This window comes from Nannobrachium achirus (assembly GCF_963921795.1).
Source record: "Nannobrachium achirus genome assembly, chromosome: 12".
Lineage (NCBI taxonomy): Eukaryota > Metazoa > Chordata > Actinopteri > Myctophiformes > Myctophidae > Nannobrachium > Nannobrachium achirus.
Genome location: NC_137832.1, coordinates 27,311,490 through 27,333,286, shown reverse-complemented (window position 1 = coordinate 27,333,286; position 21,797 = coordinate 27,311,490). Strand labels below are relative to the sequence as shown.

Below are 21,797 nucleotides of genomic sequence, written 5' to 3'. Positions count from 1 at the left end.
CTATTAACCCAGTACATTACATAAACATAGAGACACGTTCTGATGTTCCCTTTATGGTTCTACATACCTGGAAACAGGTGAATATGTTAGAAAGAAGTGGAGACAGCAAACGTGTTGACGTTAGTTCACCGTGCTCTCTTGGCTATGAGAGATCAGAGCGCTTGCGCAAGAGTACACCCCGGTGAGACAGTTCTCAAACTTGGGCCAACACTGCCACCTATTGACCGGAGTTATTATTGTTTTAGGTTGAGAATGAAATAAATCACACAAACTGGGTTACTTTAAAAGAATAAATAAAATACAGTCAGTCACACCACACTTTGACACAGAAAACAATCACACTAATTGTGATCACACTTAGTGGGCATCACACATGGCCTTTAGCCAATGAGGGAGCAGCGTTCTTGGTGACATCACCGCTAACAGGTGTGACCTGATATAAATAAGAACAACACCCACACATGAAATCTTTGTAGGAGTCTCAGAAATAATGTTCAGAAGAAGAAAACATGCTCTTCCAAATCTTTATATCCACCTGTTTCCACGGGAGTTTACTGGAGATTATTTGGACCTGTTTGGACCACACTTCCGGTTTAACAGCAGACATACAAGCTCACGTCACGTCGAAGATGCAACCCATTGTGAGCTTGTAAATCACACTCGGCTGCGGCGCCGGAAGCTCGGTACAGCGTCTGCGCAATGCACTATGGGGCGTTGGAAACTCGTGGATACTGTAGTAAGGACCTAAGGTTATTCTCCTAACAATCTGGCTAACCGTCGTCAAAGAAAAGGGAACGCCCTCTCGGTCTGTTCATCTTGTGTAAGCTATCACACTCTGTCTTGAGAGAATGTTCTCATCAAAACTGGCGACAGTACAAAGGCAGGGGAGCAGCATTCTTGGTGACATCACCACCAACAAGTGCGACCTGATATAAATAACAACAACACCAACATGAAATCTTTTGTAGCCTATGTTCTCCCAAATCTTCAGATACTAAAGTATATAAAGTAGGCCCTATATGAAATGTAGGAGTCTCAGAAGTAATGTTGGAGTGCCCATTGGGCAGATTTTTATGCGTGCCTACAACCATGCGAGCCCACACTGTTTCGTAGGAACAGTATTTCTAGTTAAATATAATATTCCTCGTAATCATGTTTAATACCTGCAATTGAGGAACTTTATTAGAGCTAACCAGAATAATAATATGCTGCTAATCCTATAGCCTAGTACACTGACCCCTCCCATCTGTTCGAAGAAGGCAGGAGGAATCTGGTGTAGGACTTGGAGAAAGTTTTGGATATCAGTGGATTGTAGGCTACTATGTAGGTTACCAATCAATGGGCCGGACTCTGAGTAGGCTTAAATCCTGCATTAGGCCTACTCACGACTTCAGCCTACTGGATACTGAAGTTGTTAACTTTTGAGTAAACTGACTGTACAGATGATATGGAACCGTGTGTGTGACGCGACAACACGAGTCACATGACTTGCATTTGTTCATTGCATAATTGCAAACAAAAATAAAATAGTTCACGTGTTAAATAACACAGGCTTACCCGTTCATTTCTCCAACAGAGTCTGTCTGCAGTACGGAGAGAGAGCACGATCCGTTGGCGACTTGCCGGGCGTGCGCATCTCTAGTACCGACTGTCAACACCACCTGTCAGAAGGGGAGGCGAGGCAATCAAGATGCAGCTGTGCTCAGCGCCCTCGGTTCACTCCGTGCACTCACTGGCTGCTGCTGGAAGCAGTCTGCCTCCAGGCAGGGAGAAGTGAAGTGGGGGTTATCGGCAATATTCTGAACTGTTACGGTAGGTTTAACGATTAACATTGAACATTTTCCATTATTGATGATGTACAGTAGGCCAGTGGTTCTCAAACGTTTACATTTCAAGCCAATTGGGTCCCTTGGCTTGACAGTATCCCTTAACTCTGACAGTAGCCTATACAAATGGAACCAAATTTCTTTAATCCATTTGTATATCCTACTGTGACTGTCAGAGTTACATACTTAAAGGGTCAATTTAAAGGAACCATAGAGAATCCCTGAAATTCCACTTTGAGAACCACTGATGCAACTGCTTGTTTTCTGAATCCAATCCTGAATTGTTATGTTTTGATTTGTTTTTAACTGAGTACACAGATAGTTATTGGGGGGTATATTTTATAGGCTATATGCAAATCAGGGTTCTTAAATAATAGTAGGCCTATAGGCTACAATATGCCAAGATATTAATTTAGAGCTTATAGCCTATTCATTTGACGGTAATAGGTCTACATTAAATTGTCATATGTTGAGTGAGTGAGAGAGAGAAAGAGAGAGAGAGAGAGAGAGAGAGAGAGAGAGATTTATTCAATCATTCATTGCATGTTTTTACCTCTGATATTGCCATTCCAGAATAATTACACAAGAAGAATAATCAACCATTTTAAAGCAGTAAAACCTACCTAGAGTACTTATTATTATTATTATTATATTATATATACTTTGATATTATATATACTTTGACGGCATAATTAACTATTATTAGGCACCAGTAGGCCTATGATACAATCTATTACATATGGGCATACATATATGTGGAAGGGGTTGATATACTGTACCTTCCTCCTCATCTTCCCCTCTGCAACCACATCCAGATTGTCCAGTTTAACTCCACAACAGAGTCAGCCTTCCTCATCAGTTCATCTTCAAACCAGTCATTAGTTAGGGCCAAATCAATCTGGGAACCCATTATCAAAGAAAGGGCAACGCCCACTCGGTCTGTCTCTCTTCCGTAGCGACTCTGAGGCTGTCTCGAGAGATTAGGGCCAAATAGCCTACATCTGACTTACTTTTAGATGACGAACCTTTGATATTGTTAAGTCGTTGACCGCTCTAGGTGTACTGTTCCCAGAGTTAACCACTTGAACCTTTGCATCGCTATGCTTATTGTTGTTTAGATGGTAAAAAGACTGGATTTTGTGTAGAACTCAGGTCAAGTTGATCAATTGGTCTCTATACATAGTGTGCGTAAGGCGGAGTTAGGGAGGAGTTTCGCTCCAGATGGCGTATTTCCGGTCGCCATGTTTGAGGGACGTCACTGTGACCAGATAAATACGGAACTACACAGCAACATCGACAGCAGACTGAACGCATAGACGTTAACGCTACAACGTATTTCTCGGTAAAGGACAAAAGATGGATCGGACAATGCGTGACAGAGACATACCATACAGAGAGAAGCTGAACGCAGACGCAAAGGTTCGCTACCTAGAAAAAACGAATCAACTTTTTGGCCACTAGGGACATGTGGGCATTTGGACGAGTGGCCACCAAAGGCACCTCTCACTTCACCCTGTGATTTTGTTGTTGTTGTCCATTATATTGCACTTTATTTGAAATTGTATCGTATTTTTTATGTTGTGTTCTTGTTGTAATCAGGGTGTCCTTGAAAAAGAGAACTTGCACTCAATGGTCTACGCCGAATAAATATAAGGTAAATACAAATAAAATACCCTTAGAACTGCTGATCCAACGAATATGCCCATATATATGGGCATGCCTTAAAAGGTTAAAATGGACCGCTGTACTTACTTGTATAAATATATGCAAATGATACTTAGAGCTGCACAAAACTACCTGTATACAGCATTTGCAAGGACCTTTAGAGGCAATTTAGAGCCCCGGCCCCCGCATAATATGGCATCAATTACCGTGCCTACATTATTTTAACAAAGGAATCATCTTGTTTGTTTTTCAGTCAGTCTGCAGGCATGGAGGGTAGTGGCGGGGCTGCAGAGCTTAACCCCTTGTGGACAGGTGGTGTTGAACGGAACAGCACTGGTGATGTATTTGAGGTACCACTGCAGAATGGCTCCTCCCACCGCAGTCCACAGTTTGCCGGGGTGGAGCTGCTGCAGTCGTTCAAACTTCTGATCATCCCCTGCTATTCCCTGGTGGTGCTGGTGGGCGTCACCGGCAACTACCTGCTCCTCTATGTTATTTGCCGCACCCGCAAGATGCACAACGTCATCAACTTTTTCATTGGCAACTTGGCATTCTCCGACATGCTGATGTGTGTCACCTGTGTCCCATTCACGCTGGCCTACGCCTTCAACCCACGAGGCTGGGTGTTTGGCCGTTACATGTGCTACCTGGTATATCTCATCCAACCGGTGACAGTATATGTGTCCGTCTTCACTCTCACTGCCATTGGTGTAGACAGGTAAGCTGTGGTGTTGTTACATATGAGTAGGGATGGGACAAGGGTTAGGGTTAGGGTTAGGGTTTCAGACGGAGCGCGGTTGCCGCGGGGGCTCCTGCTAGGATCAGTGGGGACCACGTCACGGTGAGACACAAACACACTCGCTCAGCGAGTAAACGCCACGCGGTATTTCACAAAGATGGCCACAATCCAGCTCTCGCCACCCGTGTGCACATACACGAACGAGCACGCGCGCGGTAATTTCACAGGACCGCACCCACTCGCCTCGCCGCCCCTAAACTTCTCCGCGTGGCTAAACTAACTGCCCGCCTCTCTTCGAAAATGAATTACTAGGATGCGGCAACAGCGCTCCGTCTGTTGAGCGCTTTACTTAAAACCACTTTATTAACCACTTGCACCCTCACCCAAGCTTGCATCCATATTCCGGGGTTGAACATTAGCCAAAAATAGTAGATCTACAAGCTCACGTTGCGACATGTCGTGAGCTATCAAGGGCTTGAGACGGCACACCTCCGTCATGCTCAATAACTATACTCTATCAGCAAATAGAAAGTTGTCTGCGGTTGGTAGGTAATAATAGGTAATAGGTAATAGTGGCACAAGCCGGATGCGAACCCAGTAGGTGTGGATTGAGAGTTATTGATTGAGAGGTATTCGGTCTGTATTAGAATAGGACAAGGCCAACCCCTGTAAAAAGAAAGAAACTCCGCCAGAAGCCCCGCCCAGTAGGAGAGGGGAAGCCTCGCCCCTACGGGGTGAGGCTTCCCATCCCATACTTCTGGCTGAAGCCCTTGTCGGATGACAACACCTAACAGCCTGCTATCAGTTTAATAACGAACTGGAGAAACAAGGCTTACAAACGGCGGTGAGGCAGGCAAGAGTCAAATCGAGGAAGGCATTCCATAAAAAGACAAATAGTCCAAAGGAGCAGGAGAAAAAAAAAAAGACTGGTACAAGATCAAACACACAGAAACAGGTTGGACAGAATCTGAGGAGGAACTAGACACTAGCAGACTAGGGGAACAAGACAGCTACAGAAAGTAACATACTTTAGGAACTGGCAAAGGAAAGGAGAAAACGGGAGTACAGTACTGTATACATAGGACTAAAGGGACACAGGTGAACAATGGACACTGGATAGGTTGAGAGGAATGTGGTGCAGGTGGAATGCAACGTGGGTGTTGCGGTCGGTCGCGGGAGGGGGGGGGGCAGACAGACAAGAGAGCAAGGCTGAGAAAAAGAGTGTGAACAAATATAAATCATGGTGTGTACTGCCTGCTTAACAAAGAATGTTCTTGGAGCATAACATACTGTAATTACATCTTTCTTCAATTTAATTAAGTTGTATCAAAGCATGCCTGCTAAGGTTGCCTTAGAAATTCAGATGCTTTTATATTCAAGGTCTATGGCTAGAGTTACTGTGAAGTATCTTTTGACTTCATTCAGTGAGTCTAGATATTACTTTGCAATAACCCTGGTAACACAGAGCAAGTAGTTTTTCGTTTTTTTATTAGATAAATGTAATAATTTAACTTTTCCACCCCTCTGATCAGATATTATGCCACAGTGCACCCTCTGAAAAAGCACCCTCTCAGTCATGGCATGTACCTATCTTCTGTCTGGCATCTGGCTGCTGTCCTGTGGGCTGGTGGCTCCGGCTGTAGCCCACACCTACCATGTGGAGTTCAAGAACGAGGGCTTCACCATCTGTGAAGAGTTCTGGATGGGTCAGGAAAGGGAGAGACTGGTGTATGCATACAGCACACTCTTCATCACGTATGTCCTACCTCTTTCTGCCCTCTGCACTTCCTACCTGTGCATCTCAGTCAAGCTTCGGAACTGTGTTGTCCCCGGCCATCGCACCCAGAGTCAAGCAGAGGCTCAGCGAATGCGCAAACGCAAGACGTTCCGTTTGGTAAGCCTAGTGGTGGCAGCCTTTGGTTTCTGCTGGATGCCCATTAGTGTGTTTAATGTCCTGCGGGACATTGACATTGATCTAATTGACAAGCACTACTTCCTGCTTATTCAGCTGTTCTGTCACCTGTGCGCAATGAGCTCTTCCTGCTGTAATCCCTTCCTCTATGCCTGGCTGCATGACCGCTTCCGAGCCGAGCTTCGTAAAATGTTCAAATGCCGCCATCGCATCGGTATCCCGGCCAACAACTGTGCTACAGCCAGTGTGCTGTTGTGAAGCTCTTTACTGGGGCCCTGTACATACGGCAACGCTCTAGAGAAAACGGCGAGGTCCCGGGATATCTCAGTTGCGTTTTGCTTTTTATCAAGCGTTCATATGAAGCTGAAATAATGTAGTGTCCACGTCACCGTGTGAGCGACACAGAAACGCAAAAAGCAACAACGCATGTAGGCTTTTTCTGTCATACTAATGCCGTGCAGGACGCGAACCCCGGCCGCCGGGTCGAAAAACCAATACCTTAACCACTCAGCCACCAAACCATAACGCTGAGGAGAACATTCCGTATGGGGGATTAGTATAACAGAAAAAGTCTACATGCGTTGTTTCTTTTTGCGTTTCTGTGTCGCTCACACGGTGACGCGAGGGGAGAGAGGAGTCAGCTTTTCCAACCTACTTTGCGTTTCAAGATCGTTCCATTTTTAACCCCCGAAAATGCCGTTGTCGTCTGAACGGGAGGCCTATCTGACTTTTCCTTTTGCGTTATTCTCGTTGCCAAAACGCAGTGTGAACGGCGCCTGGGTCAGTCATATTTAACCCAGACAGCACAGCGACATAACACCGATGCCTACTCTCCCTCTGTAACAATGTAGGCGTCAGGAGCGTTTGCTCATTGGGTAGATGCATTTGTGACGTCGCCGCGCAAGTGAGGAGCTCAATTGCCAAGCGACGTCGCAAATGCATCTTCCCAATGAGCAAACGCTCCCGATGCTACATACTAGCGCCTACATTTTTACGGAGGTCGCAAATGCATCGCTGTGCTGTTAGGGAAAGTCTATTGAATGATAATTAATATTATCTTATGTGTTATTATTTGTTCGAATCTTGTGACATCGAAAGCACATGAAAATCACTGTGACTGATTGTTTCACCTTGCTAAAACTCTTTGAGTGGGTTCGCTGAACCACAAAACAAAACAAAAGGACTGCAATATGCTACAACAGAGTATTCAACAATGGTCTCCCATCCCTGTCCGATGTTAGAACTTTACATCTGTTTACTGTACACATTAGAACTGCTGGAAGAGAGAAAATCCATTGAGTAAGTAAGTAAGTAGGTTGGAGAGTCCGATGTAAGAACTTTACATCTGTTTACTGTACACATTAGAACTGCTGGAAGAGAGAAAATCCATTGAGTAAGTAAGTAGGTTGGAGAGGTTTATTGTCAGTATTAGCAGAGCAACTGGGCATCTGTTCCCATTACAATGTGCTAGGGTAGCATGAAAACAATGCTCAGCAAGGCAGTTTACAGTATATACAGTTTCTAACCATCTGTTGAAAATTATCTCAATGCAATTTCAGTACTGTGAAATTTAATGAAGAGCATCGCCTTTGAAGATATACGAATTCTTCTTCAATGATTAACCTAGTGTAATTTTAATGTTTAATGTTATGCTATTTCAGCTTAAATTAATCTGCGTTTTGAAATCATTCCACAAATCAACTGTTGAGATCAGCCTTTGTTGTTGCAGTTAGAACAAAATGTCTAAAATCTATTATTTTTATTTTGTACTTTCAAGTGGCTGCACATTTAATTTTCCTGTGGTTAAGCAAGATCTTTCAAATATAAATGTATATTTATTAGAGTATATTATAAGTTATTTATGGTTGTTTTGTTGCATGTACCAGGCATGACATGCCAATAATAATTGTGTCTGTTTAGAACAGAGACGAGATACTTTACTTGTGTTCTTTCAGCAGGCTGTTCTGTCTGATTTATTAGACATCCTGTATTATCAATTTGTGCTTTTGCTTCTAAATAATCTCCTCATACAAAACTACAAAATAAAAAAATCCCATACCAATTACATAGTCCCTATTTCTATGCAATGGGGCAGTCCCCCTATCGGCATTAATATAACTGATTCAACTAAAGGTTTGTACCCCTATGGGTATATGCCTTTAAGTAGATGGTGGGTGGAAAGGAGTATTATGGGATGTTCTTGGTTCTGTTGTTTACATTGTGTCCTAGTGGAGAGGAAAGCAGTCGTGCTAAATAGAGGGAAATGCCCAAATCCCAAGGTCATGTGTTCCCAGGGTTCTATGTTGGATATTTCCCTTTCAAACATGTTTTGGGGGTAATTTTTACGTTTACTCAGGCTTGTGTGGGCACTTGATTCAGTATTTAGATATTTGATATTAATTTTATCAGACAAACCCCTTCCTATACAAACCCTTTTTAACTTCAAACTCCATTTTAACCATAAAGATAAAAGTCGTTTTTTAATCTTGCTGCCATGGCCCAATAAAAAAATGTTTCTACTTCGAAAGTAACAGAGCTGCCTTGGATATTTTCTAAGTTCCCCAACCTTATCCTTGTACATGTTTTGACGAATGGAACTAGATTTTTTTGTCTTTATATCCATTTTAACCATGATGGATTCATTGAAAACGCCCGTCCTTGGGTTTATAGTCAGCATAATACTTCATAAACCTTGTTATAAGTTAATAATTATTAATTATAAACATTTATAACGAGTGTTATGAAGCATTATTAACTAGGGCTGTCATAGGATTCATAAACAAAAAGGTGCACTGGGAGGATATGACAAATAAGCATAATGTAACAATTTTATACTAAAAGATCACATTTTGAGCTTGTAGATCTACCATTTCCACCATTTCTTAAAATGTTGGAAAATGTGAAACATTTTGGGCAGAAATGATTAACGATTATGCAAAACTTAATTGTGATTATCTCAAATAATAAGTATGACAGGCCTAATCATAAAGGCATTTTTTTTTTTTTTTTATATATAATTTGTCCCACGATTTTGTAACCCATTTTTTTCTCCCAGTGCCAATTGCCTAAACTATGTAATCCTGGGCTCTGCTCTCCCTCTGCCACGCCTGGGGAGACAACGGACTGACCTCATGCTTCCTTCAATGCATGAGTAGTCCAAGTTGTTTCTTTTCACCTGACAGGGGGGATTTCCCCGGTATGGATGTAGCGCGTGGAAGGAACAGGTTATTCCAACCAGTTCCTTTCCCCTCCATCAGGCGCCCCGGCTGGCCAGGGGGAGGCATTAGAGACCAGGATTACTGTTCATAAAGGCATTATAAATGTGATAATGCTTTATTAGACCCAACCTTTAAATAAAGTGTTACCATGATAACTCCTCAGACACTTTATGACTTTTGAACCACACAGGCAATTCAAATTTAAAAAAGCAAATGCATCTAATTTAAGTCACAAAACAAAATGTTAAACTAGCTTTATATTAAACACAAATCTAAAACCCTATGGTCAATTCTGGTTCTTCCGGAAACACATCTAATAGCATAAGCATACACAAACAATTGGAAGCGATTCATGTTTTTATTTCAATTCATGTTCATTTATTTCAATTAAAAAGATACCATGCACAGCAGTACTCGTTTTGCACAGGTTTTGGATCAGACAAACAGCATGCATTCAGTGTATTCTTTGAGCTCTCACTCCAGTAAAAAGGAGAACAGTGGCCTGCTGTGGTTCAGATGTATTGTCATAGAAACTATACTATGGAATTACATTTTAGAAGGCACAGTCCAGAACATATATAACATATGTATAGATTTACCCAACTGTAATTATTGCTATGACCTTACATGATAGAACACAAGGCTTAGGGCTCAGTTTAAAGCTTAATATATACTGTCAAACAATTCTCTCGCTCTCAACAAGTATCATTCGGGTTAAGAGGCACATTTTTTACTGAAAACCCTCTTTCAGTTGAAACCGACAGTGACATGAAACGTTTAAATTAAGCTTTAGTCTCGGGACCCGTTCATTAGTGTAGTAAATTTACATTCATTGGCTTGGCTGGGATTTTCACACATCCTAATAAGGCTACAGTATTTTGTCATTGTCAAAGGTCCAAGTCTGTACCTCTAATGACAAAGCATCAACACACTTGTGGTATTTATTTTTTGCATAACACCACAAACATACACATTTATAATGCACAAGTATTGGAAGATACCGTAGTTTATTTCTTGATTCTGTACTACTACTTCTACTCAAACTTGCATAAATATATCACACGGTGTGCGCTTAAGAGTTGCATAAATATCTCTATATATATATATATATATTATAAAGATTGTGCTCAAAGAGATTAACTCATTGAGTGCCAATCCCGAACTAGTTCGGCTTTATTAGCATATCGCAGTGTGCCGATCCCGAACAAGTTCGGCTTTTGAAAAAAAAAAAAAAAATTTTTTTTTTTTTTTTGGAAAAAATTTTTTTTGATTTTTTTTTTGTTTTTTTTTTTGGACCCCATCAAATCTGGTGAACATGATTTCAATCGCGATTTTGCATGTTCCACCCCCATACAACCCCATCTAACATACAGGGCAGCCATGTTTGTTTACATAACATGTAAAACATAATGGCGATTATCTCAAGAATGCCTGAACGGATTTCCAATCGGATTTTTTTGTTTGAAAGCTGTGAACAAACTGCACAAATCCACTCCAATGCAATCCAGGATTGCATTGGATTTTTTAGAGCTCATTCTTCTCTGTTTTTTTCCCATGCATGAGGTGTGCAAGGTTTAATCATGGCTAAGTTGACGAAAATAAGGCTTCTAAAATGCTTGGTAGCCAATAGCTAACTTCAAGCTAACTTCATCCTCTTCCTGTACATGCACAAAGGAAAGTGTTCAGGCAAGTCATGGCTGCAGGGCTTCTGCATATACCTGCATATACCAGCATATCTCTATGGGATTTTCTCTGGTCACTGGGCGCCCTCTAGTGGTGAAAGGGGTGGCACTCAAAGAGTTAAGCTAAAGTAGTGGACTGGAGATAGACACATGAATGAATGTCTCTCTTGATCTCTTAAAAGTATTGCATCTTAATCACTGCCAAAAATACAATATATACATGTAAATTAATTATTAGAGGGCTACTTTTATTTATTGCTGGTTGTATTTTTTATGAAAACTAGGCACCTTTTTAAAGGACTTAAAAGTACCAGTTAGTTACTTTCTGACTGAGGTAAATAAGAGAAAAGAGAGAGAAAGGTTTTCAATCATTGAACTTTTGAAAGGTTCAACCTGGAAAACAACAAATAACACTACGGTGATGGATGGATTATTATTGAGTAACAAGATTTGCTTTTGATTAAAGTATCTGCACTTGTACCATGGCCAAACCTTAATATATACTCAATTAATGAGGTATGCAATACGGTTATAGTTTATGGTCGGCACTTAAAATAGTTATAGTACCAAGGAATACCAAGCAATTTAAATAAACAATTAACTGTAAATATATTCTCAAAAAAATACTACTGGAGAGATGCAGGCTACATTTGACTTAAGACATTGAGCACTCGCATACAATGCTGCAAGACGTTGGAAAAGCTATATCACTTATTGTATATGGTCATCAGTAGGCACCACAGAATTTGAACAAAGCACAGTGTAGAGCAGCAGAAAAGGCAAATAATTCCAGCTAATCCCTGTAACAAGTCTTTATGAAAGTATAAATCACTGTCCATCTATGTACATCCAAAATGTTGACTATATAATCAAGTAATTGCATTATCCCAGTACCTTAGTGTCAAAACAACTACCCAATTAATTTTGCTTGCCTAAACACAGGACAGCAATTACTAATCAATAATGACATTTTGAGACATCTTCCAGCATCATCAGATGAACAAATTTGATTCAGACTCCCTGCAGGAACCAAAAGAAAGTGCTTTATGCTCCGAGCAAGTAAGACCTTCATAGTAACTTCTAAGCATCAGTGACAGCAGTAGATGAGCACACAAGAAACGTGGTGCTTAAGGGGAATCCTTGAATTCATACTCTGTACAATAGTGGTGCTTGCCACGGAGAACTGATTTTCAAGCTACCAACACGTTGCATCTGGTGCTTGTCGGCAAGCGACACCGCGCAGTGGAGTACAAATTAGGCTTTACTCTAGCCCACTGATTTTCAACATTGGGTCCGGGGCCTACCAGGGTGTCTAAATGCACCGTTGGGGGTCTGTACCTCTGAGACTGAGAGTGTACAAACTGTGTACGAAAGATCTGTATAACTCTCAGAGTTATAATAACACTGAGAATCTAACAGTGTAGATTGAGGTCCCAAAGAGAGAGAAAGAATTAAATAAAAAAAGAAAGCGTTCCATCTGTCAAAACACTCTCAGAGTTACAAACCTGTAAGAGCCCCTGGTGGGCCCCAGACCAGAGGTTGAGAAACGGTGCTCTGGCCCTATCTTGTTCCCCTAAGCTGGTTTGCCATCAGTGAGGGACAGCAGGATGCTGGGCTTCTCTTCGATGACGCGGACCAACAGGTTGTCTATGTACTCCTCAAGCTCCATGATCTTGGCGTCCTTCTTTGACAGCTCAGCCTGCTGCTTCACCACTAGGGTGATCAGCTCTTCCTGGGTAAGCTGTGTGTAAGGACCGGTTCCCACCGAGTCTGGCACCTGAAGAAGACAAAAAGAGGTACCATGTATGACATTTCTGCTGTCACTGTGAATGCTATGTAGTCTATGGCAGTGGTTCTCAAACTTGGGGTCGGGACCCCAAGTGGTATCCCCAAATTATTTTGTGGGTCCCCAATTTTTGTTCTCACTCAAAGGTAAATAATCCAACATACAGTATAAGTGTGTAGAGGGTATCTGCACATTTATAAAGTGACAATTTAAGGACTTTCAAGACCTTTTTAATACCAAACTGGCAAATATTAAGTAAGAAAGAGGCGAACATTGTGAAAATAGCCGATCTACAAGTTCACAACGACTTGCAGTTCGGCTATTTTCACAATATTTATCTATGGAAAAGAGTAACGCTAAAGTGCTTGTCAGGGTGGGGGTCCCCAGTTCAAATATGTTTATTTTGGGGGTCACAGCCTAAAAGGTTTGAGAACCACTGGTCTATGGATTCATTTCCTTTTCCACAAGAACATATACAGTAGGTCCAGTGTAGAATGGCTTTTCAGAGGTTCCTTGATAGGAAAAACGATACTCTTGCAGGATGCACTGATCTCGTGTACATAAGTGACACCACCTTTTTGTCTAGCCTTATGCACCTTATGTCTGTACATACTGTAAAAACTAGATATGTAAACAGTATGTAGATATCTTAGATTTTTGCCTACCATATGTTTTTTCTGGTCTCCCCCCCTTTTCTCTTTCAAAAACGATGGAGCTTGCACAAGAGATTGTTTCACCCACTTCTTTACATCTGTGAACCTGTGATGTGCCATTAACTAAGAGCTAGTTGTATGCATAGTTGCATTATTGCATAACAATGAACTAGGAGAGGAGGCAAGTATCCCAGAACCCCATACATAAAGCTGAAACATGTTCCACTGTTCAGCCAACCAGGAGGCTGCAAATATCATTTCAATTAATATTTATCATATACATGGAGCAGTTCTCATGCTAAATTTGAGGCACAGATTACAATATAGTAAGCCATATATTATAAACATGTTCTAACCATGTAAATGAATAACTGCTAAGAAACTATTGAAAAGTAATGAAAAAAGCAAACTCGTTTTCTTCCCTTGTATACTGTGTGTTTTCTTTTTACTAGTAATTATGTTTCTTTGCCACTTTATTTATTTTAAGTAGCGTAACTGCAGTAAATAAATAAAGTGGACATTGTAGCACTGCAACATGGTTCTGCTGTTGCTTTTGTGGCAACTGGAACACAATGGCAGTCACAGTATATTTATAGAAAAAAGGAGAACAAATAAATAAAACTGGATTACGTATTACAATAAATGTACCCAATTTAAACGGTGCAGTGATTTGTATGAAGCCTTGAATTAAATTCATAATGCACTTAAAAATCTTTAAATGTTATCATGGCCTGCATGCTTTATAACATAGTTTTGTTGCAAGGAACTGTTAATTTAAATAAACAAGGTGGTACCTTTATCTTGCCCACTGTGCTGTCGTGGATCTTTATTTCTCTCACAGCAGGGGTGTTGATGGGCTGCGGACTCTCTACTGCGCTCAGGGGCTTCACAGGATGAGGTCTGGAAAGACAATATAGTAGAACAAAAATAACACAACTGAGTTTACTTGAACGAACCTAGCAAGATTAGACAATAATAGGAAACAACAAAGATGAAAAGAAATGTCTATCAAAAGGACTACCTTCCCACAGTGTGTGCCAGAATAATTTGAATAAAACACAAGTTGATCAACAGAGAGAAACCACAAGACTTCCAAAGCAGACCAAAACACCATGTAAACCTCAGGACGTTTAGTTTGCCACCAAATGCCACACTACACAAAAGCCATTCATTCACCCATTTAGTCAATCAGTGCTATGAACTGTTAACCATTCTTGCAAATGCATTTTTCATTTTCGGCCTGTGCAATCTCACCTGCGTGGAGTTGAGCCCAGCCCACCTCCATTGCTATTTTGTGAACTGTGAGGCTGAACCTCAGAGGGTGAGACCCAGGCCCGCAAAAGTGTCTTTCCCCCAGGTAAACCTCCAGCCTGGGATGTAGGCTCTTCCCCATCTAACTGGAAGGAATCTGGGGTAGTCAGAGCGGGCATGGGTGAAGAGGACCTGAGAGGGCCTGGTCCAAATGGGTCCTCTCTACAATGCGTTTCCACCTTTTCTCCACCATAGAATCCATTCTGCATTCTAAAATTGGCTTGATGCTGCGGTGGAAAAGATGCCCAGGAAGTCGAGCCTTCTTTGGTTGTGAGGCTTTGATTAGCCATTTCCTCTTTAAGAGTGTGGTTGTGTTGAATCCCTGTGTCTTTAACGGAGTGAGACTGGAATTTATGTATTTTCTCTTTAGTCAGTGAAGGCTGCCTTTGGAAAGTGGAGCGGTGTTGATTTGAGTCTACATCCTTTTTCCCCTGGGCAGAGGGTTTTTCTGAGTCACTCCCATGAAATATAGAAAAAGGATCTGCTGCATTATCTGTTGTAAAAAGTTGATCAAGATCTTCAGATGTCAGTCCCTGATGTTCGAGCTTCTGCCGTCTATCTCCATCACGAGTGAAAATATCATCTACACTGGGGTTCTGATCCAACTGTTGCCATGGGTCATTGGGAAGAAGGTCAGTGCTGGGGAATGGATCGGACTGAGAAAATGTGTCCCTGGATTTCTCGTCCGTGTCATTCACAGCTGTGTGGGACAACATTTGGGTGCTGGAAGATGCCACTGGTGTCACTTGAGGATCTGGCTGCTTCATTTGTACTTTTTGCCTGGGTTTGGCTGTAGGCGTTTCTCTTGTAGCGATTATTGGCACTTCATTTTGGTCTTCCACTGGCACTTGTTTATTCCCACTTGTTTGGGTAGCTGGACTTGGCACCTCTCTGGGCAGCATGTATTTGTTATCGGTCAATTTAGCTGGTGCATGGAGTGCCTTCTTTACCCCATCTTTGGGCATGACTGAACGAGCATCTCTGCTTGAAGTGCCAGTATTTATAGGAGACCCTGTGAGTGCAGACACATCAGGCCTCTCTACAGATGGAAGGGCCTGTACACTGACCTGGTTTTGTTTCTGTCTAGAGTCTACCACTTGTCTAAAGGTTGTTTTGGGCATGACTGAACGAGCATCTCTGCTAGAAGTCCCAGCTTTTATAGGAGACCCTGGGAGTGCAGACACATCAGGCCTCTCTGCAGATGGAAGGGCCTGCACAATGACCTGGTTATCTTTCTGGCTAGAGTCTACCACCTGTCTTGGGGTTGTTTTGGGCATGACTGAACAAGCATCTCTGCTTGAAGTGCCAGTGTGTATAGGAGACCCTGGGAGTGCAGACACGTCAGGCCTCTCTACAGATGGAAGGGCCTGCACAATGCCCTGGTTTTGTTTCTGTCTAGAGTCTACCACTTGTCTAAAGGTTGTTTTGGGCATGACTGAACGAGCATCTCTGCTAGAAGTCCCAGCTGTTATAGGAGACCCTGGGAGTGCAGACACATCAGGCCTCTCTGCAGATGGAAGAGCCTGCACAATGACCTGGTTATCTTTCTGGCTAGAGTCTACCACCTGTCTTGGGGTCGTTTTGGGCATGACTGAACGATCATCTCTGCTTGAAGTGCCAGTGTGTATAGGAGACCCTGGGAGTGCAGACACGTCAGGCCTCTCTACAGATGAAAGGGCCTGCACAATGACCTGGTTTTGTTTCTGGCTAGAGTCTACCACCTGTCTTGGGGTTGTTGTGGCTACTGGTTTGGGAGGAGTAGGGGCCGCCAACTTTTTCGATGATGTAAGTTTGGCCTCCTGAAGCTGTATGTGCTGACGGCTGACAGCAGACCTCTCCTGCATGGCAGGGGCTTTAGGACTGGGCATATGCTCCTCTGGGCCATCAACACTCATCTCTTCACCATCCCTACGTCTCTGATTCACCTCTGCGATGATGTGATCCCATCTAGTAAACCCATGTACTCCATGCCTCTTCTGCGGGAACAAGGTTTCGTAGTCAGGAAGCGGAAGCGATGGCCTTTTTGCATTTTGTGATCCATCCTGCTCATCATAACCAGGGTTCTCAATCTCTCTGATAGGGCTATGGTGATGCCTTGAGGTACTCCTTGAAGGTGGCAGGGGCACCATCTGTGGGGCTATTCCAGAGTGGACACTGTGTGCAGGTGGCTGTGGGGCCTTTCGCTTCGTCTCAGACATTGTGGGGGAAGATCCTGCAGAAGATAGATTCTCAATGCTGCCTTTGGGGGATTCAGATGAGCTTTTTCTTAGTTTAGGGGGAGCCAGGGATGAATGGAGGTTGTGGAACATAAGGGGGGACTCGGATGGGACACTACTAAGGGTGGATTCGGAGGTGGTTGGGGAAGAACACTGCTGGGACTCGGATGGGACACTACTGAGGATGGATTCGGAGGTGGTTGGGGAAGAACACTGCTGATTATGAGAGTCAGAGGGTGCAGGCTCGGATGGGACACTACTGAGGGTGGATTCGGAGGTGGTTGGAGAAGAACACTGCTGATTATGAGAGTCAGAGGGTGCAGGCTCGGATGGGACACTACTGAGGGTGGATTCGGAGGTGGTTGGGGAAGAACACTGCTGATTATGAGATTCAGACTCAGAGGGTGCAGGCTTCCGAGCTTCAGCCAATCTGCCAAGGAGTGAAAACAAAAGCCTAAAGGTCAGTGTGACCATCAAATGGTCGCTAAATCTGTGGACCTGTCCACCACCAGCATCTCTCAGGTATATCTTTAAACAACAGTATTTCATTCAATATCCAAATAAGCAAAGATCCACCCTAAAACTGAACAGATTCGTCCTTACACACTTCAATGTCCATTAATAACAACCATCTACAAGTTACAATTTATATACACCGATATTGAAGAAGGCTGGACCACTGCAAATGTTCTGTTGCAGTGCGTTTGTTTTGTTTGTTTTTTTTGGTCAGGAAGGCCCCAGAAAATGGCTTAATATAGCATCAAAACTAGTTTAACAACATTAACCCTAGTATATAAATGGGATTCAAGAGTTTTTTTGAAAATAGCTAATCTAGAACACCTCACACCACCACTATGCATTGTGAGCTTCTTGTTAAATGTTTTAACGTTTTTAAATATATATATATATATATTTAAAAAAAAAATATTCATTTTGTATGGGGATCCTGGCAAAAAATCCTTTCAGCAGGGGCTACACAGCAGTATGATTTACATACAGTGTGGCTTGAGCAACACTTCAAAGGGTGGCTCGGCATGTACTCTAGCTGGCCATGCTTGGTCATTTTGTAACTTTTATCACAGTTACTGTTAAAGTACCATTAAGACTGATATAAAGTTATAAACCAAATCTTTTCAAAATGCTGATAGCAGAATAATAATTGTCTATACCCCATATAATGTGGCTACACTGGAAAATGATTTGTGCTATTCATTATTACTGGAACAGCACCATCATTTGTCTATAGATCTCACCTCCATAATAACAAAGGTCTTGATACTTCTCTCATTTGTGGTTGAGGTTATTAAAATCAAAAGGAAGTAATGTCTGCTTTAGGGTGGATTTCCTTTTAGTTAAATTTAGCCTGCCCACATCTTCATTTCAAAGGTTTGCAATGAAGACTGCAATATCCTTATGGACTAGTTACAAAGAATATTAGGAAATAGGAAACTAATACTGTGAACAGAACTCTGCAATGAAAACCAACCGTTTCCTGGTTTTACTGTACTAGACAAGCCTGAAAGCAGTAGGCTGACTGTTTACATTTTAACAGTACTGTGGAGCTCTACTTTATATATTCAACATTAGCCTATGGCCTGTTTTAGTAGACTAAGCCTATAGCAAAAACGTATCAAGCAGGCAGCACAAATCTCTCAAAATAAGGACTATAGAACAGTAATGTCAATAAAAGTAGCTAAATCAATATGAAAATGTAAGACGCGAGACACTCACCATTATAAGCAAAATAAAAAATGGACCAAAAACAATACTTCCAAGCAGCCCAAACAGTCACATTGCTGGTTTGTCACTCTTTGTGAGCTTTATGTCATTCTACAACCTGTTCCACACCATACCATCATGCAAACAGATGACAGAGTGAGACACACCCCCACGCCACAACAGAAACCAATCAACAGGCCAAGCAGGTCGGACAACCACTTGATGGAATTTAAGATTCTAGTAAACCAAGATCATCGCAGAGTTAAGTCAAGGTGAACAAAGAGAGGACAGGACGTTACTGAATGTGCTAGTATCACCTCAAGAGATTTGATTCAACAACAAGCAGAAATTCAGCATTATGAGCCTTACTCCAACCATATAGTAACTGAGACAGGCTGATCAGTGATCACAGATACCCCGAAATTACATGGGAGAAGACAAGTAGATTAACTGAAAATGTAGAACCCTGTGGAATTGAATCACGTCTTTATTATGTTTTAATTTCTATTGGTCGGTCAGTAAGATACACTGTAGGTCTTATTAACAAACAATATCCTATCATAAGGAAAGGACTACATGCAGGGTCATTAGAGGGTTAATTAGGTTATGACTCTTTTTGACTATGAAGGGTTAACCCAGAACATTCCATAACCTGTAAGACCTGTGAAGTTGTGTGATGTTTCTTTTTGTTTACATTTACATCATAACCTGAAGGGGGAGTTACGTCATAAAAACAATAACTATATACCTGTAGTTGATTTTCCCTGATTTTGAAAACATAAAATTATAATAATTATTTGTAGTATTCATTCATGTTGAGTTCTGGGTTCCCTTAACCCATGGTTAGTAGTAACACTTCATGAGCAAGTAATAGGTTCTGTGATATGTTGCATGAGCAAGGCACGGCTATCTTTAGTCCTTGTAGTTGAAAAGAGCCATTAGGCTGCAGTGTATAGTATATTTCAATATATTCACGAACTGAACATATTATTGTAAATGTAAATCAGTAGTTTGGCGTCACAAGATTACAAAAAGCTTGAACCACTTCAACTCTGGCAAACCTATTCTTGTCATGCCATAACTTACATTTTTCAAAACATAAAAAAGGAATACTTGAAAACTGCTGATCTACAGGTTCACACTGTCTGTCATGAGCTTGTAGATCAGCTATTTCTGAAATGTCTTTGAAAATGAAAAAACTCAAAATAAGGCTTAACCATAGCAACTTTTATGAATGATCGACAAGCTCACAGCAGCGTGAGCCTGAGTTTGTAGATCGGCCATTTACAGCAAAGATATTTCGTGTCATGGGAAAAAAGGAGGAGGCTAGTATAGACCCCTGGGGGACACCGGTCAACTAAGGTTTAAGTGGTTTTGTAGCACTTCAAGTAGAAAACAACGCCCCCACAGTCAAACTTTGGACTTTGGACACAAATGGTAAATAAGCAATTATGATCTGTGTATTAAAGGAAGCTTTCATAATTAGTTTTAATTTATAATGAATTAAAAATAAAGAAGGAATAGAGAACCATACCTGGGCTTGACTGCAGACACTTTCGTTGCACGGTTGAGGTAAACCATGGCAGAAGGGGTTTGTGGGTTGCGGACAGGTTTCGGCTGATCCGATGGTGGTCCATCAAAGGGGTTCTGACTCAGAGGGTCTGGGGTGAGGGGGATCTCCTCAAAGGGGTTAGTGGGGTGCTGTGAGGTCTGAACGTCCAAATCCCGGGTAAGAACTCGGGGCGCAGGTTTAGGTGCCTCCTCTTGCTGCACCTCCTCCTTCTTTCTGATCATACCAAACAGAGACGAGAGCCTGTCGCTCATGGAGGCTTCTTCCTGACGCTTCTTCTCCTCTGCTCTGTGCGCCTCCTCCTCCTGCTGCGTCCTCCACTCCTCTTCAAGCCTCTGGCTCTCTGCTGCCTCCAACCTCTTGCGTTCTTCTTCTTCTTGCCGTTTTCTCCGCTCTTCCTCTTCTTCCTTCAACTTCTTCCTCCTCGCCTCATCCTCCAGGAAGCGTCTACGTCTCTCCTGTTCCTCCTGGTACTTGCACTCCTCTTCCTGCTGCAGAGCCATCATGGCCTCTGCCCTGGATCTCTCGTCCTCCTCCAGCCTCTTGGCCTCTGCCCTGCGTCTCTCTTCTGCCTGCCTCCTTCTCTCCTTCTCCTCCTCCTCCTCCTGATGGCGCTGTTGCTCCAGCGCAGCTCTGCCTGCAGCAGCCTCGTCTGGCTGGTAGGCGGGGATGGAGAGGGCCTTGAGGGAGTCTGCAGAGACGTCTGAGCCGTGCCTGCGCCTGCGTACGTCCTCCACAGAGCCCTGGCCTGAGCTGTTCAGGCTAAGGGTGGACCCACTCTTGGGCTCGGCTTCCTCCGCATACACGTGGCTGCCATTGATGCACAGACTGTTGTCATTGGAGCTGTGTTTGGAACGACCCAGTAAAGAGAACGGGCCCGAGGACACTTTGCTGTCTGTGCTGCCTCCACGCTTGTGGCCTAGGAATTTGAATTTCTTTTTAACTGTGGGGAAGAGAAAAGAGAAATATGATGTCATTGTTTACACATCAAACACCATTGCGTAACCATGCATAGTTCAAGCAAAGCAGGCAAGCAACCACGGGATAGTTACCTTCTGGAGACTCCGTGTTGAGGCCTGAGGAACGGCTTCCACTCAGAGAAGAGTTCTTCTCAGGGAGAGTTCCCAGAGTCGACATGGACTGTGAGATGTTGCGTTGTAGGTTTGATTTGGGAGCAAAGAGGGATTTGAGTTTAGATTTCTTCTTGACCCCTGGAGACTGATCGAGTGACTGGGCGTCCGGTTCTCCCTCGCTGTCTGTGAGCACCTGGCTGACAGAGGGAACGATGGCAGAGGCAGAGTCGGAGAAGCCATCCTTTTTCTTCCCTCGGACTTTGTCTTTCAGCTTGGAGATGCGAGAGCGAGGCTTGTCCTGCATGGAAAGGTCAAACATGCTAGCTGACATGTTGTTCCTCATGAACTGGATGTCTAGTAGTACCTCGCCTCGGGCCTTGTCCTCCTTGCCTGTCTTGTCCACCAGCGTGTACCAGCTATAAAATGA

General features: G+C 42.7%; 2 protein-coding genes across 2 annotated transcripts in view; one reads left to right on the top strand and one right to left on the bottom strand.

The window, feature by feature from the left end:
• Positions 1-3,757: 3,757 nt before the first annotated feature.
• On the top strand, positions 3,758-6,400 carry prlhr2a (prolactin releasing hormone receptor 2a; the record flags this gene model as incomplete). The annotated part of the gene is given in 3 exon segments (XM_080738538.1): positions 3,758-4,209; positions 5,763-5,796; positions 5,798-6,400. Coding segments are annotated over 3 exon segments (1,089 nt in total).
• Positions 6,401-9,768: 3,368 nt separating this feature from the next.
• rab11fip1a (RAB11 family interacting protein 1 (class I) a) overlaps positions 9,769-21,797 on the bottom strand; it is a 28,325-nt gene continuing 16,296 nt past the window's right edge. Inside the window, exons 2-5 of the mRNA XM_080738376.1 lie at positions 21,350-21,786; positions 20,262-21,240; positions 14,276-14,381; positions 9,769-12,819 (exon numbers count right to left, since the gene is read on the bottom strand). Of these exons, the coding sequence (XP_080594502.1) occupies positions 12,616-12,819; positions 14,276-14,381; positions 20,262-21,240; positions 21,350-21,786 (1,726 nt within the window). The 3' untranslated portion in view covers positions 9,769-12,615. The remainder of the gene's footprint in view (positions 12,820-14,275; positions 14,382-20,261; positions 21,241-21,349; positions 21,787-21,797) is intronic.